This window comes from Aspergillus sydowii (genome assembly GCF_001890705.1).
Source record: "Aspergillus sydowii CBS 593.65 unplaced genomic scaffold ASPSYscaffold_2, whole genome shotgun sequence".
NCBI classification, from domain to species: Eukaryota; Fungi; Ascomycota; class Eurotiomycetes; order Eurotiales; family Aspergillaceae; genus Aspergillus; species Aspergillus sydowii.
The window spans coordinates 1,667,820-1,692,281 of NW_024467860.1; the positions used below are offsets into that span (position 1 = coordinate 1,667,820).

General features: G+C 51.5%; 8 protein-coding genes and 2 non-coding genes across 10 annotated transcripts; 5 read left to right on the top strand and 5 right to left on the bottom strand.

Annotated features, from left to right (window-relative positions):
• Positions 1–167: 167 nt before the first annotated feature.
• On the bottom strand, positions 168–1,765 carry ASPSYDRAFT_144641 (uncharacterized protein; the record flags this gene model as incomplete). Its single annotated transcript, XM_040841451.1, has 5 exons — positions 168–335; positions 460–844; positions 904–1,145; positions 1,201–1,213; positions 1,287–1,765. The coding sequence occupies 5 exons, from the start codon at positions 1,763–1,765 to the stop codon at positions 168–170; spliced, it is 1,287 nt and encodes a 428-aa protein (XP_040706120.1).
• A 956-nt stretch (positions 1,766–2,721) lies between these two features.
• ASPSYDRAFT_27965 (uncharacterized protein) lies at positions 2,722–8,101 on the top strand (the record flags this gene model as incomplete). The annotated part of the gene is made up of 5 exons (XM_040844460.1): positions 2,722–2,818; positions 2,876–3,573; positions 3,624–4,223; positions 4,778–4,995; positions 5,065–8,101. 5 exons carry the CDS (start codon positions 2,722–2,724, stop codon positions 8,099–8,101), a joined length of 4,650 nt encoding a protein of 1,549 aa, XP_040706121.1.
• A 237-nt stretch (positions 8,102–8,338) lies between these two features.
• Positions 8,339–9,548, bottom strand: ASPSYDRAFT_27966 (branched-chain amino acid aminotransferase; the record flags this gene model as incomplete). Its single annotated transcript, XM_040844461.1, has 2 exons — positions 8,339–9,405; positions 9,470–9,548. The coding sequence occupies 2 exons, from the start codon at positions 9,546–9,548 to the stop codon at positions 8,339–8,341; spliced, it is 1,146 nt and encodes a 381-aa protein (XP_040706122.1).
• Positions 9,549–10,187: 639 nt separating this feature from the next.
• Positions 10,188–11,117, bottom strand: ASPSYDRAFT_55215 (uncharacterized protein; the record flags this gene model as incomplete). The annotated part of the gene is made up of 1 exon (XM_040848999.1): positions 10,188–11,117. One exon carries the CDS (start codon positions 11,115–11,117, stop codon positions 10,188–10,190), a length of 930 nt encoding a protein of 309 aa, XP_040706123.1.
• A 574-nt stretch (positions 11,118–11,691) lies between these two features.
• On the top strand, positions 11,692–13,491 carry ASPSYDRAFT_144908 (deoxyribodipyrimidine photo-lyase PHR1; the record flags this gene model as incomplete). Its single annotated transcript, XM_040841481.1, has 2 exons — positions 11,692–12,854; positions 12,936–13,491. The coding sequence occupies 2 exons, from the start codon at positions 11,692–11,694 to the stop codon at positions 13,489–13,491; spliced, it is 1,719 nt and encodes a 572-aa protein (XP_040706124.1).
• Positions 13,492–13,891: 400 nt separating this feature from the next.
• Positions 13,892–16,706, bottom strand: ASPSYDRAFT_40969 (Zn(II)2Cys6 transcription factor). Its single transcript, XM_040846187.1, has 6 exons — positions 16,530–16,706; positions 15,783–16,482; positions 15,532–15,724; positions 14,967–15,486; positions 14,462–14,918; positions 13,892–14,384 (listed from the first exon to the last, which is right to left on the bottom strand). The coding sequence occupies exons 1-6, from the start codon at positions 16,584–16,586 to the stop codon at positions 14,071–14,073; spliced, it is 2,241 nt and encodes a 746-aa protein (XP_040706125.1). The 5' UTR covers positions 16,587–16,706; the 3' UTR covers positions 13,892–14,070.
• Positions 16,707–16,836: 130 nt separating this feature from the next.
• ASPSYDRAFT_40970 (FluC/FEX family fluoride channel) lies at positions 16,837–18,476 on the top strand. The gene has a single exon (XM_040846188.1). It carries the CDS (start codon positions 16,856–16,858, stop codon positions 18,233–18,235), a length of 1,380 nt encoding a protein of 459 aa, XP_040706126.1. The 5' UTR covers positions 16,837–16,855; the 3' UTR covers positions 18,236–18,476.
• A 220-nt stretch (positions 18,477–18,696) lies between these two features.
• ASPSYDRAFT_1167504 (uncharacterized protein) lies at positions 18,697–21,920 on the top strand (the record flags this gene model as incomplete). The annotated part of the gene is made up of 4 exons (XM_040840190.1): positions 18,697–19,089; positions 19,139–19,362; positions 19,412–21,240; positions 21,266–21,920. 4 exons carry the CDS (start codon positions 18,697–18,699, stop codon positions 21,775–21,777), a joined length of 2,958 nt encoding a protein of 985 aa, XP_040706127.1. The 3' UTR covers positions 21,778–21,920.
• A 571-nt stretch (positions 21,921–22,491) lies between these two features.
• ASPSYDRAFT_t38 lies at positions 22,492–22,637 on the top strand. Its single transcript has one exon. It is a non-coding gene; the product is annotated as a tRNA-Thr (tRNA).
• Positions 22,638–23,582: 945 nt separating this feature from the next.
• On the bottom strand, positions 23,583–23,726 carry ASPSYDRAFT_t47. The gene has a single exon. It is a non-coding gene; the product is annotated as a tRNA-Thr (tRNA).
• Between the last annotated feature and the right edge of the window lie 736 nt (positions 23,727–24,462).

Sequence of the window (24,462 nt, forward strand, 5' to 3'; positions counted from 1 at the left end):
TGGTTGTTGGTTCACTATAAATGTCTCGGAGATCCCCATCTTGCCGCATCAAATGTTTTGTATTAGGACAGACCTGGCGAGGTAAGCAGTGCTTCTTATCTATCAACAGGATAAGACGGACAGCGTCCACTCTAGTACATAGTACACTGAGTAGTAGATGCCAAGCCCTACAGCCTCTTCTTCAGACTCATCTCCGTCTTCAAACGGATGGCCGCTGCCAACACTGCCGAAGTGAAGGCCAATGATCCAGCATAAAAGATCGCAGGTCTATACGCGTTAATCCCTCCCTCATTACCACCAGAGGCCTCAAGGATGTACCCTGCTATCGGGGCGCCCTATGCCAACCGGTTAGTAAAGACGCAACGTCAACCGCTAAATAGCAGTATGTTTGAATACTTGACCTACAAGTAAATACCCCCCAGCCCACCCCGTAACAATCATCGCCATTGCCACGCTCACCCGCGCAGAACCAAACACATTGCCTACAACCGTGGGCATGGTCGAGAAGAACCCGCCGTTCGACATGCCGTTAATGATGACGAATGCGACGAGTGGTCCTATAGAGCTAGAGACGGGCCACAAAACAAGCATGCTCACGGCGCTGAGGAGAAGAGAAAGGAAGAGCGTATTCAGCGGGCCTAGTTTATCGCTGCAATATCCGCAAATGAGCCGGCCGAGCGCAGAGGAGAAGTTGAATGCTGCGACTACGCCGGCGCCTACGGAGGACTTCATTCCCAGTGAGGAGGTAAACAAGGGGAGGAAGAAGGGTGGAACGAAGAGCGGGAACATGGCGATTGCGCCAACAAAGAAGAGGAGCGTGAAGCGTGCGTCGCGGAAGAGGCGCCTGTGGTTATGAGTTACTATGCAGTAGATAACTGTACGTAATGGAGAGAGACTAAGTACCATTCAATAGCAGCGGTCTTGCGGATTGGCACCCGCTCTTTGATAAAAAGGGCTGCTGGGATGCCCGTGGCTAGGGTTATTAGACCCAGTGTCCTGAATGTCCAGGCAATGCCCGTATTTTGGATCAGAGCGTCGACGATGAAGCTGATGACTGCTCCACCAAGTCCTCCTCCAGCGTACACAATTCCATTGGCGATTCCGCGCTTAGCCTTGAAATACTGGGCTGGAATAACTGATACGACCTATACAGGAGAAGTCAGTCTCGCGAACACAACACATCCACTTCACACGTCTCACCATAAAGCAAAGACTACATTGCACAGATCAGCGAAATTCAGATACCAAGGGAAAGTGAAACAAAAAAAAAGAAAAAGGTCGCATACCTAATTCCCATTCCCATAACCGCCCCAGCAGTAACAAACAGTCCCCCAATACTCTTCAAGGCAAACCCACTCAAGATCTCACCCATACCCAACAACACCATCCCAAGCACAGCACAAACCCGCGCCCCCAACCAGCGAATCAACCTCGCATTAAGAATTCCAAAGAACGAGATACAAGCGACAGCAACCGAGCCAACAAACGCCAGTGTCGACGACGACGAAACACCCTCTTTGACGAGCGCAGCTTGCAGAACACCCCAGCTATAGGACGTCCCAATGAACCACCATGTCATAACGGCGCACGCGGATACAGTGACCCAGCCGTATCCGCCATCTGGGACCTGGGAGTCGGCAATTGCAGATGCTTGCATTAGGTCGTTGGGTTCGGTTTCTAGGGCCGTTGGTTCCGCTCGATGGGCGCGTTCTTCCGCTCCGCCCAGGGAGCGGAGCTCCACCGAGGTGGTGGTAGATGACTGCATTTGGTTCACAATGGTATGATATCTCAATCGGCGACAATTTCAGCAAGACTATGGCGATGTCTGAGGGTGAAGAGGCATTATGAATGTTGAGCAGCTCTTACCATTTGCGGATATGGTGGGGCCTGGTCGTCATAGGGCGTAGTCTGATTTATCAGCGTGACCAGAGAGTTAATACGGAACCATTACTGCTGATTCCATTCTACGTCCATTCTGTATTAAGGTAGTTAGAGGTTAAGAGGCTAGAGTTGTTGGGGTCTTATCTAGGGAGTTTTGTTTTTCTGCCAAGTTATAATTTATTATGGCTTTTGGCTAGCGGCCAGTGCGCTATAGAACCATACAAACCAGAGCTAGGATCATGGCCGCCAGTGCATTCTCTTATTACGCTCATGCAATATCATGGGCTCTAGATATACGGAACAATGTTCCGCTCCAATAATTGGCAGGGGTGCGGGCATATCAAGTAACCGCATGTAAATTGCAACGGCCGGTCATTCCCACTAGGTTATCGTAAAGATTTTGGAGTTTATACTTCTTACCAAGATCAAGGTTTCTGTACTCCAGGTCGGACAGCCAAGGGACAAAGACAGCCTCATTGGACCTGTCCACAGTATTTTCATTCCTGTAGGTGGCTTGGTCAGGGCCACAAAGCTTGTTCTCATAGAGTTCTATACATGACTCTGATTTAGCGTTTGGCTAAAAGGTTCTTTTGTAGAGTCATGAGCATCCCCCCGCCTCTTGTCAGATGTCTCCTACCACTTGTCTTCCTCATCTCATATCCTACAACAGCAGGATAGGAGTAGAGACTTACCAGGCAGCTCTCGACCGTCGTTTTATTTGTGGCGCATTTCGATAGTGCCATATTCGCAGATTTTGTTTTTGATAGCTGCTTCGTCAACCTCGAACCGTTCTGGTCGGTATCATCTTTCTGCTCTTCGATACGGGCACGGCATCTCAAGATGCAACCCCGTAAATGGCTATGGCCACTTTTCCTGGCTACGTTCGTGACCATCCAGGAAAAAGCCAGTGCCCTGGACATCGATATCCAAGACCCAGGTAAGCAAGCCTCCGGTCCTGATCCAGTCAACCCAAACTAATCTCATCATCACCCAGAATCCATCAAGCAAACCACAAGGACCGTGGCCCATAACATGATGGCGCACTACCACAGCAATGAACCAGGCAATATCCCTGGCAAAATACCCGACACCTGGTGGGAAGGTGGTGTTCTCTTCATGACCCTAATCCAATACTGGTATTGGACCGGCGACTCCACCTACAACGAAATGACCACGCAGGGTATGCTCTGGCAAACGGGTGAGAAGAACGATTTCTTTCCGCGGAATTGGAGCATATACCTGGGTAATGACGACCAGATGTTCTGGGGTACGGCGGCTATGACTGCTGCAGAGTTGAATTTCCCGGAAATTGAACCAGGACAGCCGTCATGGGTTTCGCTCGCACAGGCGGTGTTCAATACGCAGATTCCGAGGTGGGATAAAACCGTTTGTGGTGGGGGTATGAGATGGCAGATCTGGCCGTACCAAGCCGGGTATACGACGAAGAATGCCATTACGAATGGCGGACTGTTCCAACTTGCTGCCAGGTTGGGAAGGTATACCAAGAATGAGACGTATATTCGTTGGGCAGAGAAGATATGGGATTGGAGTGCAAGAACGCCGCTACTTAGAGGCGATTGGGTTATTGCCGATACGACGAGTATGGAGAATCACTGTTTGGATCATGGGGATCAGCAATGGACGTATAATTATGGGGCCTATTTGAGCGGGGCAGCGTATATGTATAATCTGGTAAGTTTGTCATTCGCTTCTGATGTTTAAGACATAGCTAATGACTCTAGACCAACGGTGGTGCGAAGTGGAAGGCTGGTATTGACGGCTTGCTGGGGACGGTCTGGGGAACGTTCTTCCCCGGTGGAGGCGCCATGTCGGAGATCTGGTGCGAGATCTCGGAGACTTGCGACAGGAATGAAGATCTGTTCAAGGGCCTCCTCTCATCCTGGCTGACCTTTGCAGCCACCATTGCACCATATACTGCGGACACTATCATCCCCCGGATTCAACAATCTGCCATCGCAGCAGCCGGCCAGTGCTCGTACGGGAGAAGTTGCGGACGGCGTTGGAATCTCGACGACTGGGACGGTAGCGCAACGATGCAATCTGATATGAGTGCGCTGAGCGTTCTTTCTTCGGCGATGGTCGCCTTCAAACATGGAGCTCAGCCATTGACCCCCGAGACTGGAGCTACTAGTAAAAGTAGTCCGAATGCCGGTAGAAACGAGGACAGAATGCCAGGCCAGCCACGTCCGATCACGGCGGGTGATCGCTTTGGCGCAACCATTGTGACTCTTGTGTTCCTCGCTGCCTGGTGGAAGGGCTTTAGCTGGATGGTTTTGGAGAATAAACACGATGTATATTGTCGTTTTGTTCCTTGTCCGATGGTGTGATTGGGCTGGTGGTGTCCTATTCAACTTCCTTGTGTTTATTTTCAGAGTGTCACGAAATCCATTGGGTAGGCTAGAATATTGCATATAGAAACGGGGTTTAGGTTAAAGAGAAGGATAAACCATTCTTCTAGCAGTCCAGATAAGATAAGTGATGCAGCTGGAGATAGTTGTAGATAAGAGTGGAGAGCGCGTGCTGGCGGTGAAAGGACAATCGGGGCAGTTCCGCGTTCCTGGATTTCTCTCACGACAAGCCTCTCAGTCTAGGTCCAATACTGTTACAGCTGCAGGCGGCCACCCAACCCGCTCAAGGAAATTCAATTCACTCTTTTGCTTTCTTGCTTTGTCTCTTCAGTGTTACTCTTGTGTTGTCTCCCCTCAACACTTCCTTGCTTCTTCTCCCCCTCCTACCAACCACCCCCGTGTGCCTCCGCCAACTTTTCCACAAGCTCCCCCACGACGTGATTATGATCTCTCCGCATTGAAACACCTATTACTGTGATCGCAACCCTCTGTTTCCGAACATGGTTTTCCTACGACTCACCGTCAAGGTCTACCCACGAGACCAGGCGCCACCCTCCAACTCTTTCTCGTTCCGCTCGTTGCTGGGCGATCGCGAACGCGACGATGCCAGCCGCTCTTCCTCTAACACAACGGCCGGAAAGCCCGCGAGCTTTTTGATCGTTCTAGAGAATCCAGAAGATGTCACGCTCGGTGGGTTGGCTGGAATGATAAGGGAAAAATGGAGGAAGTTGAGGCCGGGCGTGGAGTGAGTGTTGCCTCCTGTTTTTGCGACTCCGAGGAAATCGTGCATGTGCTGACTCGCGCTTGGTATTAGACCCCTTCAGATCAAGAAACTCCTCGATGATGACCATGAATCCGATGACCTCGATACCGATATGACCGTTGCGGACGTGTTTGTGGACAATGGAAAGGCGCGTGCCGATGGCCATGACCAACGCAGGGCTGTTCGGGTTATCCAGAAACCAGCCAATGGAGAAGTATCTCCCGTAAGGTTCCCTTCGGTTGCGCAGGACTGGGATGCTGCGGCTGAGCACTACGAAATTCAGCGCCAGAAGAAGCAGCAGCAGGAGGCGGGGCTTGCTGTCAACAAGCTGGGTGCCATTGCAGAAGAACCGCGAGGAGGTCATGACTCAACATCGCCGGTGGATATTGGGGACTGGTCTAATTATACTCCTAATCGGACCCATCGCAGAGACATCCCCGTGTCCTCTGTTGAGAAGGATGATGAAATCCCTGTCTCGCCATCTCAGCCACCACGCCAGTCATCAACTCGGGAATTCTCGCGGGAGCTCAATGGCGAAGATTCCAGTGCTCCTCAAGGGCACCGTATGGGAAGCCAAGAGCTTGGTGATTCGCCTCGTTCGTCTCGCGCAGCAACACCGAAGAAGCCTACCCCTACTAGACGTGATTCAGCGCATAGTCTGGATTCAACAACTCGCTCCGGAAGCGGCGACGCTCGTGATTTCGACTCTCCTGCACTACAGTTGAGACGCGAGCACACCTATTCGGTATCTCCGCAGAAAAAGCCCGCTCCGGAGGTGGCCAAGCCCAACACAATCTCCTTAGATGAGGTATCGCAAAGCGAAGATGACTCCGGATCGAGTGACGAAAACTCAGACAATTCTGATAAGAATAAAGAAATTCAAGATAAGGACGGTGATGTTGCGATGGGTGAAGAGTCTATCCATAATAAGCAGAAGCAGTCTCCGGCAGCTGCTAAGCAGCGTGCAACTGCCGTCGAAATACCCGTTCCTAGTTCTGCTGCCGCCGACTCGCAGTCGCGGAAGCGCAAAAATAGTGTCGAGCACACATCCCCTAACAAAGAGCCGCGCTTGGATAGAACTACCCCTCCCGCTGCCGTTACTGGTGACAAACGACTCAGTAACCTTTCTCCTGGTACCCCTAGGTTCAGCCCGTCAGGGAGACGACTGGGGGGCACGGAATCTTTCTCTGGAGTTGCCCGCCGTCTCAGTTTCTCGGAACGACCTTCAGAACCTCCTAGCCACGGCTTGGGGCTGGGTATTACGAGGAGTCCACCTAAGAAGCCATCGGTATTAGTCGATCTCTCTCAGAATTCAACTCAATCGGGTAGGGATGTTCCTCAAAGCACTCCGATACTCACCAGCAGTGCACCTACAGCTCGACGGGGTTCAGCCACACAGAATATCTCGACTCCGGCAAACGTGCAGAACTCGGCCGATAAGTTGAAGAATCTACACTCTGCCTTACGAAAAGATGCTTCTGTTGATAGAAACTCCGCGCGCCGATCAGTTTCATTCGCAGGAGACGATGAAGTTCATATCACCGCCTCGCAGCCGGCACCAACCTCAACACCTATGGATACGGCCAAGCCTTCTGAGACTGGACCGGCTTCTGAGAAAAGAAGAGCTAGCGGATCAATGGTTTTCCCTCCAGGTGTCTCCATGGAGCGCATAGCTCAGCTTGAGCGCGAGGCAGAAGAGAAAATTGAACGCCGGAAGAACGAGCGAGCCGAGTTTGAAGAAAAGATCAAGGCCGTTGAGAAGGACAAAACCAAGTCGGAGTATGCGAAGAATCTCAAAATGGCTTACAAAACCTGGCAATCGATTCTCGCTAATGAGAAGAACGGCCGGAAGAATCGCGCGGAAAGTGCGGCTAGACTTGAGAACGAGCTCAAGAAACAACGAGCAGAGATCAAGAATATGGAGGATTCGATGGGCAAACCGTCGTCTCAGGACAAGGCAAAGAAACCGCAGAACCAGAAGTCCGTAAAATCACAGGCAGATACAAAAAAGGATAATCCAGCGTTGCCGAAGCCGAGTTCTACACCAACTACTGATGAGACCAAGAAATCACAGTCTTCATCTTCTCAAAAGTCTCCAAAGCCCCGACAGGATGTGGAGGATGATACTTCAGTATCCCCAAAGCCGACAGCCTCCGCACCGGCTACTGATCAGAACGCAAAATCACCAGTAAGCATTTCGGGCTGGAATGCTATCAACGCGAAATCCCCGACAAGCACCGCAAAATCAGCCGCCCCGACTGCAAACGGGACTGGCCCCAAATCCACTCCCAAGGAACCTACCGCACGTACAGTAGCAACTAGAACTCTGTCAGGGTCAAAGGCATCTAAGCCGGCATCAATTCAATCGCAGAACTCGACAGCGTCTGATGAAATCGATCTACCCGCTATGAAGGTGCAAGCCCGTACCAATGCCAATACCACCAAGAAGGCCGCTCAGGAACCAGTCGAGGTATCTTCGTCGTCAGAATCCGAACAGACCTCCTCAGATGAGTCCTCCGAATCCGAATCCGAATCCGAGTCCGAGTCCGATTCCTCTGACGATGAGACGAAGAACAAGAAACCAAGCGCCGCAATCTCGTCCTCACTCAAGTCACCACAGAAGGCCAACAAAGCCGCATCTCCTCCCTCTGCCCAACGAACCACCAAATCCCCCGCCCCGTCTTCACAGCAAACCTCCCAGGCTCCGTCTCAAGGAGAGAGCTGGCGCTGGCCCAGAGCCTCCCAAACCCCATCCACGCGCTTCTCGCTCAAAGGCATCAAGAGCGAAGTCGCAAGTCAAGCCCAAGCCCAAGCTGCTGCAAAGGCAGCTCCGCAGAAACGTGCCCAGCCACGTAAGGATCTCTTCTCGCCGCCTGATAGCGACTCGGATGAGACGGAGAGTGAAAGTGAAAGCGAGAGCAGCAGTAGCAGTGATGACAGTGATAACGACAGCGAAGATAACAAAGGCACGGGTGCTAATGGGAGCAAGCGAAGTAACAGCCCCGGTAGTGTTGCTGATGCCGGCGATATTATGTCTAGCGGACAGGTTCGGAAACTGAGGCCTGCGCGCCTTGGGGGAAGAGCTTAGGGTTATTGGAATCGTTGGATTCATCGCAAGGCCGTTCAGCCATCAAAACACGGTCTGCGGGAAGGCTTTTGTTTGCTTTATTAGGAGGAATGGCCTGACATGGTTCGAGATTTGTCTCGTTGACTTTGTATGAATGTATTTTAGGACAATTTAGTCTAGTTAGGCAGTGTCGTATGGCTGGATCATGAAGCACTTTTAATCTACCACTGCAATGAAAGCTGTTAACAGTTTGATATCTCAAGGAACCTCAATCCCCGACTGCTCTTTCTCAGCAGCCTCCACCCACTCCACCGGGGGCGCCTTCACAACATGGTTCCATCCCAAGTTCTCATCAACCTTCCCCAACTGAATTCCCTTCAACGTGGACAAAAGCTTCACGCAAACATCCCCACCCCCAGCGCTCTCGCCACCACATTCATAAGAAAACTTATCCCCAGTCGAGCGCCTCGTAATGCTGCGAATAGGAACCAACGCCGCCGCCGTGCCGGCAGCCATGATCTCCTCAAACTGACTCAACTCCTCATACGGAATCCTCCTCTTCTCAACCCCATACCCAAACCAGCGCTTCCCAATCTCGCACACCGATGCCGCCGTCACTGAATCAATGACATTCGGACTATCCGGCTGCACCAGCGTAATCTGGCCGCTCCCCTTATCCCTCTTCACGGCAATCATCGCACTAGTCGAGAACTCATCAATCTCCGATCTCGTCCGACTATCCAAATGCAACGTAATCCCGAATCCCTCATGGTGCGCCTTCGCACTGTGTCGCAGCACAGGCGCATAGTTCCCACCAACCTTCGCACTCCCCGTCCCCTCCGGCGCAGACCGGTCGAAATCCTCTAACACCAAGGCATCAACCGCATGAACACCATGGTACACCCCCGTCGGCATGACAAACACAACAAAGGTATACTCCTCAGGCGGCGAGAGGCCCAGCTGCGCCGAGGACCCGAAAATCAGCGGGCGGATGTACATCGCGGCGCCGGTCTCGTGGGGCGGCACGAACCCCGCGTTCGCGGAAACAGCCAGCTCCACGGCTTCTAGGAACAGCGATTCCGGCACGGGCGGGATAGAGATGAACTCTGCGGAGCGCTGCATGCGCACTGCGTTGCGATCCGGGCGGAATATGGTGATTTTGTTGTTTGATGGGTGGCGGAAGGCCTTGAGGCCTTCGTAGGCTTGTTGTCCGTAATTGAGGCCGGGGGCCATCCCGTGGATGGGTAGGTAGGGCGATTTGACGAGCTTGGGGGTGGACCAGGATTTTGTGGACGCAGTGTAGTGGGCTTCGACGTGGCCGTTTACTGTTGATGTGGTTAATTAATGAGTGGGTGGATGGCGGGGTAGAGAAGTAGGGAGCTTGCTTACCTTCACGGACTTTGAAGCCGACATTGTTCCAGTCGATTGTGTCGACTGGGGGAGGGGGGAATTGGGCTTGCGATGCCATTGTTGGTTTTGGTGGTTGCAATTGGGACTGGTTGTTATTGTGAATGAGGTTGAGGAAGATGGTGGTGAAGAAGAATTGATGAGATGCAGAGGCGGGGTGATGCTAATGGTCCGAAGTCGGCTTAACTACAGCAACCGTTGCATGGATGAGTCAGGGCTCAGTCAACAATGGTAAATGCCACGCAATTAAAGAAATAAACTAATGAAAGCTCTTCTCCGTAGAAAATGGAGGTTTCTATTTACAAAATGAACCCCTCAATCCAGTCTGGTAATTGGTGGAGTATTAGTGGTGGACCGATGTCTTCAGCAGGGCGTGCTCGGGCTCGGTCACTGACCTGCAGCTTCAGACCCATGAGAGCTTCTGCTTGACACAATCCCAGCTCCATCACATTATTGGTCGTAGCACCGCTTTTAGGCGCGAAGCCTTTAGTTCCCACGATTTGGAAGCGATCGCAGCTTGGCCCGCTGCCCCATCCACTAGGGTGCTCCACTGCGTTCCCTGGGTTCCGTCGTTCACAGACCATCACTGCAGCTCTCGGCTCTCTTTTCAGAATAGGTGCCGATAAATGATGCAGGCATGGCCGCGCCAAAATGAGATGTGTTTCATCCCGTATAGGGAATCAAAGGAATCAGCTCCAGCTCATCCCAAATCACTCGGAGTTCGCGGCGAAATCTTCGAAGGCTCTCTAGAAACCATCTCTCCCTCGCGCGCATCCAAAAAGTAGCTGTCATTCCTGAGCTCGCTGCCATATGCCGATGAAGGCAAGATCGTATGAAAACCCGGTGTGCCGCCAGAGGTCCCCGCAGACCCGCCCTGCGCTATCTGCACCAGGCGGCCCAGCACCGCATACTCGAGCTTCAGTTTGACGCTGTACGCGACGGGCTTGAACATCACCTGCACCGAGTAGAAACCTATATACTCGACGATGACGACGACCAAGTCGATGATCAGCATGACGACGTTCATGGCGAGCAGCTGAGCGAGAATCCGGCGGTGGTGTGCTTCTGAGCGCAGACGCAGCATTTTGGCCGTTTCCCAGACATACACGCCGGAGAGGATGATTTCCTGAATGCAGAATCCCACGAGCTGGATCCGTTCCATGATGTTGTATCCGACAGAGAAGGTGTGCGATAAGGAGGAGGTTTTTGAAGAGACGGTGCCGAAAAGGAGGACGGTTGTGGGTGTATGCAAGAGGAACGCGTTAACGACGATCATGACAAGCAGGCCTTTTATGAGGCGGGGATTATGGCAGACGAAATGCAGACGCGACCAGAGGACCAGCGACTGGCCGGTGACGGTGCAGATCCAGCCGATAATAATGAGCGAAACGGCGGCATACTGCGAGACATCCTGGCGGAAGAAGAGAAGGACATATCCGCTGACGTGCGGGATCAGACCGATCGAGGTGATGAGCAAGCACCAGAAGTACAGGCTGCCGCAGCGCTTGAAGGTGGCTGAGCAGAGCACAATCAGCTCGATGGCATTGTAGTAAACAAGGGTTGCGAAGGCAGCAAGGACAAAGGGGACGACGGGGTCATCACCGATGCCAGGAAGCGCATGTTCAGACATGGGCGGACATGCTCAATTGACCTTGGATTGACTTTGGAGCGACCAACGGAGAGTCAAGAGTCTAGCCAGGGGGTCAATGGGGGAGCAGGCACCCGTCGGGATATTTATCCACCCCTTGCTATGGTGGATATTTTGTCAGTTTCGACTCCAACCGCGATCGGCAGCGCCGGCAGCCATTAACCAAACTATTGGATCCAGATCGCCTGTGAACCGACGGCGCGGCTCCCGGAAATACATTTGAGTTTGGCTTACTGCCTGCGACTGGCCCGGGGCTGGTCCGGGGCTCCTCCGGCCAAACGAGGCTTAGGTACCCGTCACTCGTCACTCGTTGGGTCTGTGAAGCTGTGGTCGCTTCATGAGTTGCAATTAGCAGGTGCGCGTTGGAGATTGGCAGTTGCCGGCTACAGCTCATGCAATGAATTTGATATCCACGGGGTGTCGGTGTATACTGTCTTGACGTCAGAGCGTTCGGCTCCGATCGATCGATCGCAGTCCACAAAATCAAAGGTTGCACCCAAGTCAACCTTGGAAATCCCCGACGACAGCTGCAATAAACGAGGATTCCATTGCCGCAATGCCTCAGAAGCGCAAGCTCTCCAACGATGCTGACGACGACAGATACCACCCCAATGCGCAACAAACGGAAGACTTTGGTATTGTCCTGCGCGATTTCTATCCACCTGAAATGAGCAATGCGCGATGTGAAGCCTACACTAATGGAACCATTGAACGCCCAATTGAAACATGGCAACGGGCATACACAGAGACAGCTCAACAGCGGAACACCATTTCCGCTAATGCCGCTGTTGTGCACTGGTTCAAGACCGATCTGCGTCTCCATGACAATCGCGCACTACAGATGGCATACCATGCCGCGCGCGAACACAAAATCCCCCTAGTCACGGTGTACATTCTATCACCACAAGACCTAACAGCACACCTAGCCAGCCCCGCCCGCGTAGATCTGACCCTGCGCACACTGGGGCAATTAAAGCGCGATCTCGCGGAGCTGGACGTGCCGTTGTACATGGAGACAGTCCCGCGACGGAGCGATGTCCCCGGCCGGCTCGTCGATCTGTGTCAAGAATGGGGCGCCAACCATCTCTTCGCCAACTTAGAATACGAAGTCGACGAGCTCCGCCGCGATGCAAGTCTGGTTCGCCGGGCCGCAGAAAATGGAATTAAATTCGAGACCGCCCATGACACCTGCGTTGTCACACCGGGTCTGCTTTCCTCCCAACAGGGCAAGCAATATGCGGTTTACACCCCGTGGTTCCGCGCCTGGCTCACTTTCTTAGACCAGAACCCGGAGTATCTGGAGATCTCTGCGGATCCGGGGTCAAATCCGGGCGATGCGAGACGCTATTTCGCCGCTCTGTTTGATAGCAATGTTCCCTCGCCGCCGGAGAATAAGCAGCTAGATGAAGAGAAAGCGGCTGGTCTGCGCGAGACTTACCCTGCTGGTGAATATGAGGCATTTCGGCGCCTTGAGGCATTCCTTGACGAAAAGGCCAAGGCGTACGACGACGAGAGGAATTTCCTAACTGGCGAAACCACCTCCGTGCTCAGCCCATACTTCGCATCAGGGGCCCTCAGCGCGCGGACAGCCGTAGTCAAAGCTCGCGAAGCAAATAATGGCAAGATATCCCGGGGTGAGCCTGGTTACATCTCGTGGATCAGCGAAGTCGCCTGGCGAGACTTTTACAAGCACGTTCTTGTCCACTGGCCATTCATCTGGTACCTCCAACCTAGTCCAACCTAACGAAACCCAAAAATAGAAAATGGAAACAAGACAGCCAAACTAACAACCCTATCCAGCATGAACAAATCATTCAAACCACAATTCACAAACCTCGCTTGGTCCTACAACACGGACCACTTCAACGCCTGGACCACCGGCCACACAGGGTACCCCCTCATCGACGCCGCCATGCGCCAACTCTCCCAAACAGCCTGGATGCACAACCGCGCACGCATGGCCGTCTCCTCCTTCCTATCCAAAGACCTACTTATCGACTGGCGCCGCGGCGAGCGCCACTTCATGGAGAACCTGATTGACGGCGACTTCGCGTCCAACCACGGCGGGTGGGGTTTTGGGTCCAGCACGGGCGTCGACCCGCAGCCCTATTTCCGCATCTTCAACCCCAACACGCAGAGCAGGAGGTTTGATCCGGAGGGCGAGTATATTCGGCGCTGGGTGCCGGAGTTGCGGGACGTCGAGGGGGATGCGATCCATGCGCCGTTTGAAAAGGGTGAGGATAGTGAGGCGGCAAGGGTTGCAAAAGGGCATGGGTATCCGAGGCCGATTGTCGACCATAAGGAGGCGAGGGAGAGGGCGTTGAGGAGGTATAAGGATGCTACGCAGGGGTCTTAGTTGTGGTGTTACTGTCATTGCAAGCGTTGTTGTCTTATAGATCTAGCATATTTCACTCCAGGAAAGGACAGGATAGAGGACTAGGTGCCAGTGACAATGCACTGTGGAACGGAGTCAGGTTCCTTCCCCGCCCGTCAGACCAATAGACAATACCAAACAATGCTGCCACTGTCGGTGTCAGCTATCGAAGTGGAAATTAACGGTGATACGCAGGGGCCACTGGCTTACGGCTGGATCGTCCGGACCAGAGTCCGGGCTATGCAAATCGAGGCCAACGCGGTGGGTCGTGTAGCACTACGTACTTTGTCTTTAGGGTCGAAACACAGTAGTTCAGGCTGATTTATTCTACTAATACTATCACGTTCTTACATCTCCCAAACTTTATTGACAAATAACGAAAGTCCTGGTTTAACTTTCGGTGTTTAATATATTAAATATCCTGCCGATGTTACATCTACTCTACTTCATAGCTGGAGTATATATATACATACTTAACCGAGAAATCGCTGTCCACTCAACCACGGAACCAGCCAATGAATATACATTATACAATAATAATCATACAACAAACATACTTTATCAGCGATGCCCAGAATCCCCACCACCTCCATAAGCGGGCCCGACCTGTCCAAAATTCGGGTGATCTAGGAACTGCACAGACCACTCCATCGCGCTGGAGATCTCACTCGGCCAGTCGCACGGGAACGGGATATCGCTGGGCAGGAGAGACGAGGGTAAAGCGTCAGAGGCGAGGTTGCTGGGCGTGCTTGTACTTGTACCAGTCGTAGAAGCCCCTGGTTGCTGCGGCGGAAATGCAGAAGAACCAGCGCCGCCAACGAGAGGGTGTAATGGTGTGATGGGGCGGGAAGAGAGGGTCTGCTGCAAGGGTAGTTCTAGTCCAATTTTAGCATTCGAGTATCGGAAATAATGTTGTCATTTATAAGTGGTATATTGGGGGCGGATAACTTACGCTCATCACCTGCGCGTTTTACACGCGACAATGCACTCAGCATATCCGCCGCCTTCTGGGCCGCGATGGAATTCACGCTGAGGGCCTCGAATACCTTTAGACAGCTCTCTGCATCTTCGCGGAGCGCCTGTGGTGATGTCCGTCCGTGTAAGTGCGCGTTATCGCTGTAGAAAGTCTCGGCGACGAAGAGGATCGAGCTTGCGCAGATGAGACACGAGATCATCTGCCACCAGGGGAAGTCGTGGACGAGGCTGCGTTCGTCGGTGACGTTGTGCAGAAGGTGGGCTGTTTGCTGGGCCTCGTGGATGCAAATGTATTCTGCTTCGGAGATGCGTTCTTTGTGTTGCAGGAGGAGGTCCATGAAGGGCATGTTGTTCATTTGGAGGAATGGGAGACAAAGGAACGGGCGGTGGATGAGAGCGCGAAGGTGATGGTATTTGACGGCGAGCATGTTTCGCTGTGTTTGTCAGTAGACGTGTTTATTTGCATGTAGGAGGGGACGGACCTGGCGTTTGAAGGGGACGGATTTCTCAAAGGTATGCCCTAGGTCGAAGCGGAGATGTCGTGGGAGATGCAGTTTCCATTCTGTCAGGCGATGGTCTAGTGTCGCAGCAATATGGAGCATCTGGTCTGGCGGGATGTCAATCTGGGATGGTCGGTATATCTCTCGGACGACGAGCCCTAGAGTATGGGAGAAGCGGATAACTGCGATGAAGTAGTCCATCATATTCCCACAGACCCTATGGCTCTCCTGGCTCGTGACATCACTAGTCCCAGGGCTAAACGGCGAGTCATCCGTCGTAGAAGGCAACTCGACTTGAAAGTCGGCTTTGTGTATCGCCATCGGCCGTCCGAGCTGAAGAGCCAGTAGCCGATCTAGCACGTACATGGAATACCAAGTGCGCCGCCAGTGTGCGCGATCCTTCAACCACGATTCTTTGGACGATGGGCAGTTGGGTGAGTTTTCCACATGCAAGCCGATGCTCTGTCCCATACGGATGGCAAACCCCAGAGTATTCCAGCATCTGGTCTTGTTAGCAGCTGGCAAGTTACAAAGGAAGAGTGAATACCTGTCCGTATGGCAAACGGCCAGTAAGAAGAAGCACTGTACGAGCAAGCCCCAGATGTTTACAAGGGAGCAATCGGCGCCCAGTTCACGTGAGAAGAAGAGCCCTTGCTCGAAATACCGGAAATAATGATATGAGCCGCTGTGCTTCCCGAGTGGAAACGAGGTGTAGTAGGACCCAAGGGCGAATATGAAGTCTGCACTGTTAGCTGGCCAAGTCTGGATTATTGGGGAGACAGTATAACGGTGTCATACTGAATAGTGCAAGCCACGGCTGAAACTCCGGCCTATGATGATTGCCCGCCTGGAACCGTCGGAATTCTTTAAGCAGAACAGATTTACAGATGAACGGATAGGCAATGTGGATTGTTGAGAGGTATACATCCAAAAACTGTTCAGCCTCGGCCTGCGAAGGAACCAACGGCGGCTGGGTCAACGCCACGAACGCTCCTAAGCTGTGATAATGAGTATAGCTCTGGGTGGGGAGATCGTCTACATCCAGAGCACCATGCCCGGTCACATATTTGCGGATATGATGGACAAAATGGATATCGCTTGCTTTGCCAACATACGTAGGCGAGGACTCGGTGGCATAGTCCTCCTGGGGGGCAGCTACTACGCTGGGGCTGGATTGCTCGAGTTTGGCAGTATCTGACAGTTGACTCTTGATGTTCTGCAGACCAGCATCAAGTTTCGCCTGCTGAGCAGAATCCAAGCTCGGCCGAAGCTCGCGGATCAATGCTTCATAAGACTGGACCGCGTTTGCATGAACTGTGTGGAATTCCCCCGTAGTGGAGCTGGCCTGCGCAGCGCGGGAATCACGACGGGGTTCATCGAGGAATCGCCGGCCTGTATCTGTTTGGCTCCCCGGTGACCCTCTCTGTCTGCGCGCCGACCATGAACAGCTGAATCCATATCCATCGCATCTGGAGCATACCGGTTGGCGGCCGTCGCACTGCTGAATTAACACAGGCTCTAAGCCAGGTGGACGGAACGGCAAACCTTTGCTTTGAGCAGACGACACTTGTCGCACGCAACCCCGACACGCTGGCGCTTCATGCCGGGCGATCGATCCCTGATCCGACAGAACCGCGCGACAGGAGGGGCCAGGGGTTTGCCGTAAAAAGACCAGGATGGAAGCAGATGAAGGAGACGGAATGATGTCAATTGTTGTGTTCCTCCCGGACCGCCCGATCCGGCGCTGCTGACTAGTCTCGCTGTCTCAAGAATGCCCTGCGTCTACATGGTCTTCATTTTATTGTTCCCAGTTTTCGTGTCGCTGACTTCAGACCTTTTCTGCCGAGTCTGCCCGGCATGCAGAACTGACGATGCGATCGGTCGGTTCGCAGGATGGTCGTCCTGGGGCATCCCAGGCACCTCAGGATGGGGACAATCTCAACGAAGTTGCTGCCCCTCCTCCTGTTTACGACCCCTCGGAGAAGTCAATACGGTTAAACGATTACCTGGAAAGTCAACCGGAACGCAGCTCCCAGATCAGTCCTCGAGACACCAGAGATGCAGCCGACGATACGCAGAGCCCGGACGAAGACCCCCAGGAAAAACACTCCAAACCCAGACGCATCTCGAAGTTCCTGCAGACGACATATGTCGTGTCGTACCTGATTCTATTCTCGATGATCGGTACTTTGCTCCGGCTGGTCATCGAGTGCCTCACCTTTTACCCGGGGACCCCAGTCAATACCAGTGTCCTGTGGGCGAACGTCGGAGGCAGCATGGTCATGGGCTTTCTGAGCGAGGACCAAGAGCTGTTCCACTCTGAAAGTGTCGTATCGAATTTTCCTGGACATGTGAGAAACGATCCCTCGAAACGTGCCGCGCATTTAAAAGCCCACAAGAAGACCGTGCCTTTGTTCATCGGGCTTACCACCGGCTTCTGTGGGAGTCTTACTTCTTTCTCGACCTTCATCCGCGATGTCTATCTGGCATTGTCGAATAACCCAGCCGTCCCCAGCGGGCCCTACCACGATGTCTCTTTGTTCGTGTCTGGCTCCCCCGGGTTGAAATCTCCGAATGGCGGATTTAGCTTCATGGCGATTCTCGCCGTTCTCTTCACTGAGATCGGCCTCTCGTTGGCCGGTCTTTTCTTCGGAGCCCATATTGCTATTGCTCTGTCGCAATGGACGCCGAGTCTGCCACAGGCATGGCTGCGGAAATATTTGGACCCCCTCACCGTCATTCTGGGGTGGTTATCGTGGGTTCTTGTCGTCCTTCTCGTTATCCTCCTACCCGAAAGCCATGGAGCAGCCACTCTATGGAATCCAAGTGTATGGCGCGGACCATTTCTCTTCTCCCTAGTATTCGCACCAGTCGGTTGCCTAGCTCGCTTCTACATCTCTCTCAGTCTCAACGGCCGGATAGTCGGTTTCCCACTGGGAACATTTGCGGTTAATATAGGGGGCACCATGGTACTGGGGATGGCGTATTCCATACAACACGCCGCAGTGAGCACCTCTCGGCTAACCATAGGAGGGATTACCGGCTGTCAGGTCTTACAGGGTATCATGGACGGTTTTTGTGGATGTCTGACAACAGTCAGTACCTGGGTCCTGGAACTGTCGGATTTGCGCCGCCGACATGCTTATGTTTACGGGGGCGTCAGTGTGGCAGTTGCCTTGGGCTTCCTGGTCGTGGAAATCGGAAGCTTGCAGTGGACTCGTGGTCTCTCTAACCCAGCATGTCTACGGTGACACAAGTGATCGTTTCACAAGACCTCCCCTTGGGCTGGAGATATCACTGAAATATTTGTGTGACAACAAAGCATTTTTATTTATTTAACATATTTATAGACTGGTTATTCTTGTATATATAATCAGGATACACATTTCTCCAATACGCCGGCAGGAACTTGGTATTTGCTGCTTATACTCTGTCCAATTAGGTGGAGCGCAAAGAGTTCAGTGACCAGACTTGGCCAGTAATGTGTTAGCGTGCCGAATACTAAGTCTAAATCAGCTAGCTCTAATGAGTATAACCAGTCAGACCGTGAGAACAGTAACACTGGTGAGGTGCAGGCTAGTACCTGTGGGCTTACCCATCTAGTGAAGACAAACCTCCCTCTACTATTTCGACTTCCTTCTCATTTTGTGCCAATCTTCAATGCCCCGGTCTCTTCCCCAACCCCCAAGATACCACGTCGTCTATCATCAGAATGGTTGTTTGGTTGGAGCCCAAAGCTTGTACTAACTGTGGCTTGATGCAAGCAGGTCACACACGGAAGAATTGCCCGGATATCAAATGCTTTCGCTGCCACAAGCACGGTCATATCAGCGATGACTGCCCAAACACCAAGTGCAGCTACTGTCGCGTAACGGGACACTGCAAATCCAAGTGCCCTACACTCAAGCTTGGGAATCGTGAAGGACAGAAGACAAGCACCCTCTCCTCGTCGGGAAACACTCGGGCAGGACCTGGAGGTATAGGTACTCCGGTGTCTACAAAGTCCTGTTCATATTTGCCATCTTCACAGCGAGTACAAGTTTCTCGAAATACAGTTGGCCCGAAGCCTACATTCCCTCCGCCCGCCACCCAGGAAACTACCATGGTCAGCTCTAAAGTGGTCGAGATAAAGGTTATCTACTAACTTGAGTCAGAATTCTTGGGAACTAGTTCCAAGTGTTGTCTTCCCGAACCTTCACAACACCATCTGCCAGCTTACTTCGCGCCTGATGACTGATCCTGATGCCTACCTGCAACGGCTTCCATATCGATCCGTAGATACAAGTCTTGGGGGTTCACAAAAGGTAGCTGGAATGTTGCTGGAATGGGTTGATCCTCATATTAGGACCCTCGAGGGTAAACTCCTGCGTGCAGATGAGTATGTTGAACTCCTATCTTGAACTTCGTGGTTTCTAACTTCTTTAAAGTCTTCTTAATGTCCAGGCACGTCAAAATAATCTTTGGGCCCCAAATGGAGGTTACGTGGACATAGTCACAGACTCGAGGAACAACGAATACTGGCGTGCATATCCTGGTCAGTCGAGAGATCCAGCAGGTCGTATCAAAATCCACAATCGAGCAATTCTGCGCGGATCTAAAAGCACACTTCGCTACTATGTTATCGCTCAAGGACAAGGTTACCGAACGGCGAACTGGGTTAAGCTCTGGGAACTACCGGAGGATAATCGACTATCATCCACCTCTCAGGCTGTGGCACTCAATATCTTAGAAATGACGATGTGCTCGGCTTTTCAATCACTTCCAGGGAGCACTTTAGAGGCTTATTATGGGCCAAATAAGGATGAAAAACCTTACTCAAATCTTGGATTAAATATTATTCCTCCTGTTCTTCAAGGCCTCTCCCTTGGACCTTCGGTGCGCAAGAGCTTCTCTATTGGCTTGGAAAAATCCACAGATCCTGATATTAACGGATGGCCCCAATTCCGTCACGAGTACGGAAAAAGGGTTGAGAAATCCAATATCAATTTTCGGCGCCCATTATTGCGGTCTGCGGAGTTTCGTGCCCGTTTTCAAGACGCAATTCAGCATCTTCAGATAAGCCAATCCTTCTGTGGTAGTGAGTGCCTGTCGCACCCAGCTTTAAACAAACCCGAACTTTTAGACCAGCTCAAAAGGGACCTAGAGCCAATAGGCCTTCCGTGGGTTCAGCCTAACGGCAATTTTCAGGCTCTGGTCGGTTTCGTACTGGAGGATTCCCTTGATACTGAATCAGAAAACTCGAGCAACCCAAAAATATCTATTCCACGCCAATTCCTGGATAGTGGCTGGGACTTGAGGAACTCTCTAACCTGGGCTGCAAACCCCATTCAAAGAGGGCTGGCCGAAATGACGCAGTCTCTCCGGTCAACCCATAAGTTTGAGGCTGAGGCATTTGCTCGTTTCAACCAATCGATTATACAACACAGCGGATTGCGTGTAGTACTCATATGCTCGCATGCAGTGCAGAGTCTCGTTCTACCTACAGAGCGCAAAGAGAAAACCCTTAAGCTCGAAGCTGGAGAATTCCCTTTGTTTATTGAAATGGATGACGAAGCTATCAAACGGATCTATGTTCTAATACCCAATCCAGTTGATGCATTTCTGCTCCGGGAATGGCGCAAAACTCACAGAATATCCGAGGCGCTCCATTTCACATCAGCTATTACCAAGACCGCCAACATTCGCCCCTACGCTGGGGATAATGGATGTGTCCTGACAAAGGCGATCCGAGATTACATAGATGAAAAGGACGGGATTCAAGAACCTTTGACGCTCAATACTCTCCACCCAATGACTCGCCTTTGGCTTGCACGTAGAGGATTTGCGAAGGACGACGAAATCTCCCTCTTACGGGAAAAAGGGGGTGGGAGTCTGAGCAACGCAATCCTTGTCTTACTTCATGTGACCGCACGTCATTGTCAAAATTCCCCCACGACGTCCTCTGTGGGCTCTTTCCACAGATCAAAGAAACGCCATGCCCCGACATTTAAATTGGATAAGGCACAACTTGAATCTATCCAGGATCTCTGTGACCAATTGAATAAAATGCCCCTGGTTGATTTTGGTCGTCCTAGCGATGATTTAATCCAAGAGATCAAGTCCAGGGAGGAAAATTTGGAAGACGATGTTGGCGCTGCTGATGTTCTCGAAAGAGAAAATCTGGAAGCTTCTGGTGTCTTTGTCACTGACCGCGGAACCTTTGCACTTGCCGCTGAGGCCCCAGTGAGGCCGTGGGAGAGCAAAAAGTCCCGTGCTGGTGCTGGCGATCGAAGCTTTTGGAGACAAGACTCAAATGGAGCTGCTACGGGGCCGCAAATATTTAGGGACTCGGACAAAAAGGCAGAATCTGTTAGTTGTGACAGTGCACTCATGTATTGACCTTTTCCTTCGTGTTGAGAATCCTCCAAAGGAAGCCATTGTTAAGGCCGAGATCAACCCACCTGGGCAGCGCTATCCGCACGTATGGGCGAAAGAAACGCTCGCTACAGATGCTGGGTCACGGTTGGCTTTCTGCGTTACGTACACGAAGGATGGCGTGGATACATCAACGTATATGACTTCGAATGAGGTCAAAGATCTCTACAAGGCCAACTCATTCGTCCACTGGATGGAAGGCGAAGACGTTGCAGAAGTTATTACACGACCAAGGCAGTTTGTTGTTGTGAGCGCACTGACCAAAACCCTTCCTCGAGGTATCCCACAGCCCGGCTCTTTCTACACGAACGACGAGAATATCCTGATCCCGTCCAATGAGTTTGACCCGCGCAAGAAGCGCAAAATAGATGCAGCATGAACAGTCCTGGTACTTCTTGGCAGCCTGAGGGTGGTGCGCGCGGCACTATACAATCCGCTGCTCAAAAAGGGATCGGCAAAAAGCCTTGACAAGTTGGAGTTGCATTTGAATAACCTGAAAATGTTGATGCACGAGTTCGGTACCGTTGTGGGAGGAACGACGGGACCATGATATTCTACCTACTTCGTTAGAACTCTTTGTCAATAACTACCTGTTACAAAGCCAGTATCGCTCACCAGAGGCCTTCAATATCAACAATCATGAAGCACGGTCTCTAGAGTCTTTGCCTACCAGTAGGTCCCCAAAAAACACACTCTTGGGTAACTGAGTGAAGTTAGATTAATAGGCAAGACAGTTCTTTCTCTACTAAGAGTTGGCGTAAAACGGCACCCCATAGAGCCAACTACTGTACCGCTAGTGAAGCTCAGAGCCGGGCTGTTTTTAGTGTTTTGGTCGTGGTCACGTTTCAAAAACATGTTGACCCGGCTTCTGCCCGGGTCATAAACTCAGTCCCAGCGGGATTACATAGGAAGGAAACTGGTAATCGTTTTTGATAGACACATAGACAGATTAAACTTCCGTATATAATTGATAAAACTAGGTTATTTTCCGTAGCGAAGGGATTGGACATCAGGCAATTTACAAGATTGCAATGCTTTCTGTGAGAGGCTACAGCCTCATGTAGACATCCTCGGTTCGGCCACAACATAAATCGCCCGGATGGTCTAGTGGTATGATTCGCGCTTAGTAAGCCTTCCCGATTTCACGCTCGATCATTTTCAATTTACTAACAACAACTCCAGGGGTCAACCCTTAGCTAAAAATGCGCGAGGTCCCCGGTTCGATCCCGGGTTCGGGCCTTCTCTTTTTTTACCTTTTTTTACCTTTTTTTGCCTTCTCTGACCAATGAACGGGTCTTATGTGTATGTATGTATATGCATGCACACACGGCGGATGCGGTTCCCTTTTTTAGATGCATTCTCAAGATGTATGGGCACAGTTGGTCTCATCCGTTGCTTCTTTCTAACTTTAACTATCAGCAACTGATTTATTACTCGGCCGTGCTCCGTCCTTTCTAACCTATATTTTTCAGACGTCACCCGGGGAGTTTACCCCTGACATACAAGCATTCCTCATACAAACATTCTTTTTTACCTGGCAGTAGTATGTCATTTTTCTGTAAATCCCGACAGAAAAGGAGTGTGAATAGTCCACCACACAACATCGCAAGGGTGATGTTGGTGTGATAACATTCCGAGTTCGGTATTTATCGAATGTATGTATCGAAATGCCGAACGAAGTACAGCCAGCCCGAAGGCTGACTTCCGGCATCGCTGTTCTCCTAAATCTATAGCTACCTATAGTTATTCCTATATATGTATGCAAGCCAAAATCATCTGCCGTAGACATCACCGATAGTGGAGGCACCCGATATCGTCATCACCAAAGTATAACTAACTAGTATCAGTGTTATCGAAGCATATCGATGCCCTCGATGCACACCGAGGTTACCGATATCTACCGATATCTACCGATGTTATCAATGTACATCAAGGTCGTCGATATCACCGACTCCTCCATATAGAATCATATCGGCATAGAACTTAAGTATTGGAATTGCAGGGCTGGGGACAAACACAGTCAACGTTGAACCGGTTTAAATCAATAGACCTTGCCTTTGGAAAACAGTGCGTCGTCGAGTGGCACGAATATTCCAGGCTAAAAGGGAGGCAGGGCAGTTTACTCGAAGGGCACAAAAAGTAGGGGAGAGATATAAATAGAGAAGAAGGCAAAAAAAGAAAGAAGGCCCGAACCCGGGATCGAACCGGGGACCTCGCGCATATTTGCTAAGGGTTGACCCCTGGAGTTATTGTTAGTAAATTGAAATGATCGAGGATGAAATCGGGAAGGCTTACTAAGCGCGAATCATACCACTAGACCATCCGGGCAGCTGTGATGTTTGAGGGCAGCCTTTTTTAAGTAGTAAGGCAGGGACAACTTTGTTATATAGAATTCGGTTCTTCGCCTCCAAGACGACGTATCTTGAAGTCAGACGCCGCGATGATGATCATGAAATGAAGCGCTGCAATAACTTGAGTAGTCATACAGTCTGCAGGGAGGTCTTAACAAAAAGATGGATTGACGATCAACAAACCAAAGTAACAACACTAGGTGAGTGGCTGCCAGGGCCATGGTGTTCTGTTAAACCGCAGTTGGAAGTTTACAGCCCACCAGACCAGCCCGAAAATATCTCAGTATCAACCATCATGGTTTAACGCCTCTCACAACCTTAAAGAACTGCTAGTAACCCAGGAAACTACTATCACTACTGCAATGAAAAATAGTAGTACGATGCAGAGAGAAGGTAAGCTGCAACTGCCATCGCCAATTGGGGCTCGACCCGTAACAAGCTTCTGCCGTTTCTTTCAATCAAATTCAATGCTGAGCTTGACTCTTGTCTTGCAATTTTTGGTCCTTATTTGCCTGCACCACTACCAGCTTATCTACGGAGCACTACATACGCTATCACCCTTGTATCTCCGCAAGCATGGTTCTACAGTGTACGATTCTACAATGTGGTTCCGCAGTTCCGCTGTCTGAATCTGTGTTCCACAAAGCGCGCTGCCTGCGAGGACAGCTATGTAGTATAAGGCGCTTGCAGTCCCGAGCAACTCCGGGCGGGCT

Bases quoted from the DNA above. Each gene is read 5' to 3' on its own strand.
- ASPSYDRAFT_40969 (XM_040846187.1), bottom strand. From the start codon at position 16,586: ATGAAGCGCCAGCGTGTCGGGGTTGCGTGCGACAAGTGTCGTCTGCTC. The intron at 15,725-15,782 runs GTATGACACCGT...CTAACAGTGCAG, and splicing joins GCCGTGGCTTGCACTATTCA to ACTTCATATTCGCCCTTGGG. The intron at 15,487-15,531 runs GTATTCACTCTT...TAACAAGACCAG, and splicing joins GCCGTTTGCCATACGGACAG to ATGCTGGAATACTCTGGGGT.
- ASPSYDRAFT_40970 (XM_040846188.1), top strand. From the start codon at position 16,856: ATGCGATCGGTCGGTTCGCAGGATGGTCGTCCTGGGGCATCCCAGGCA.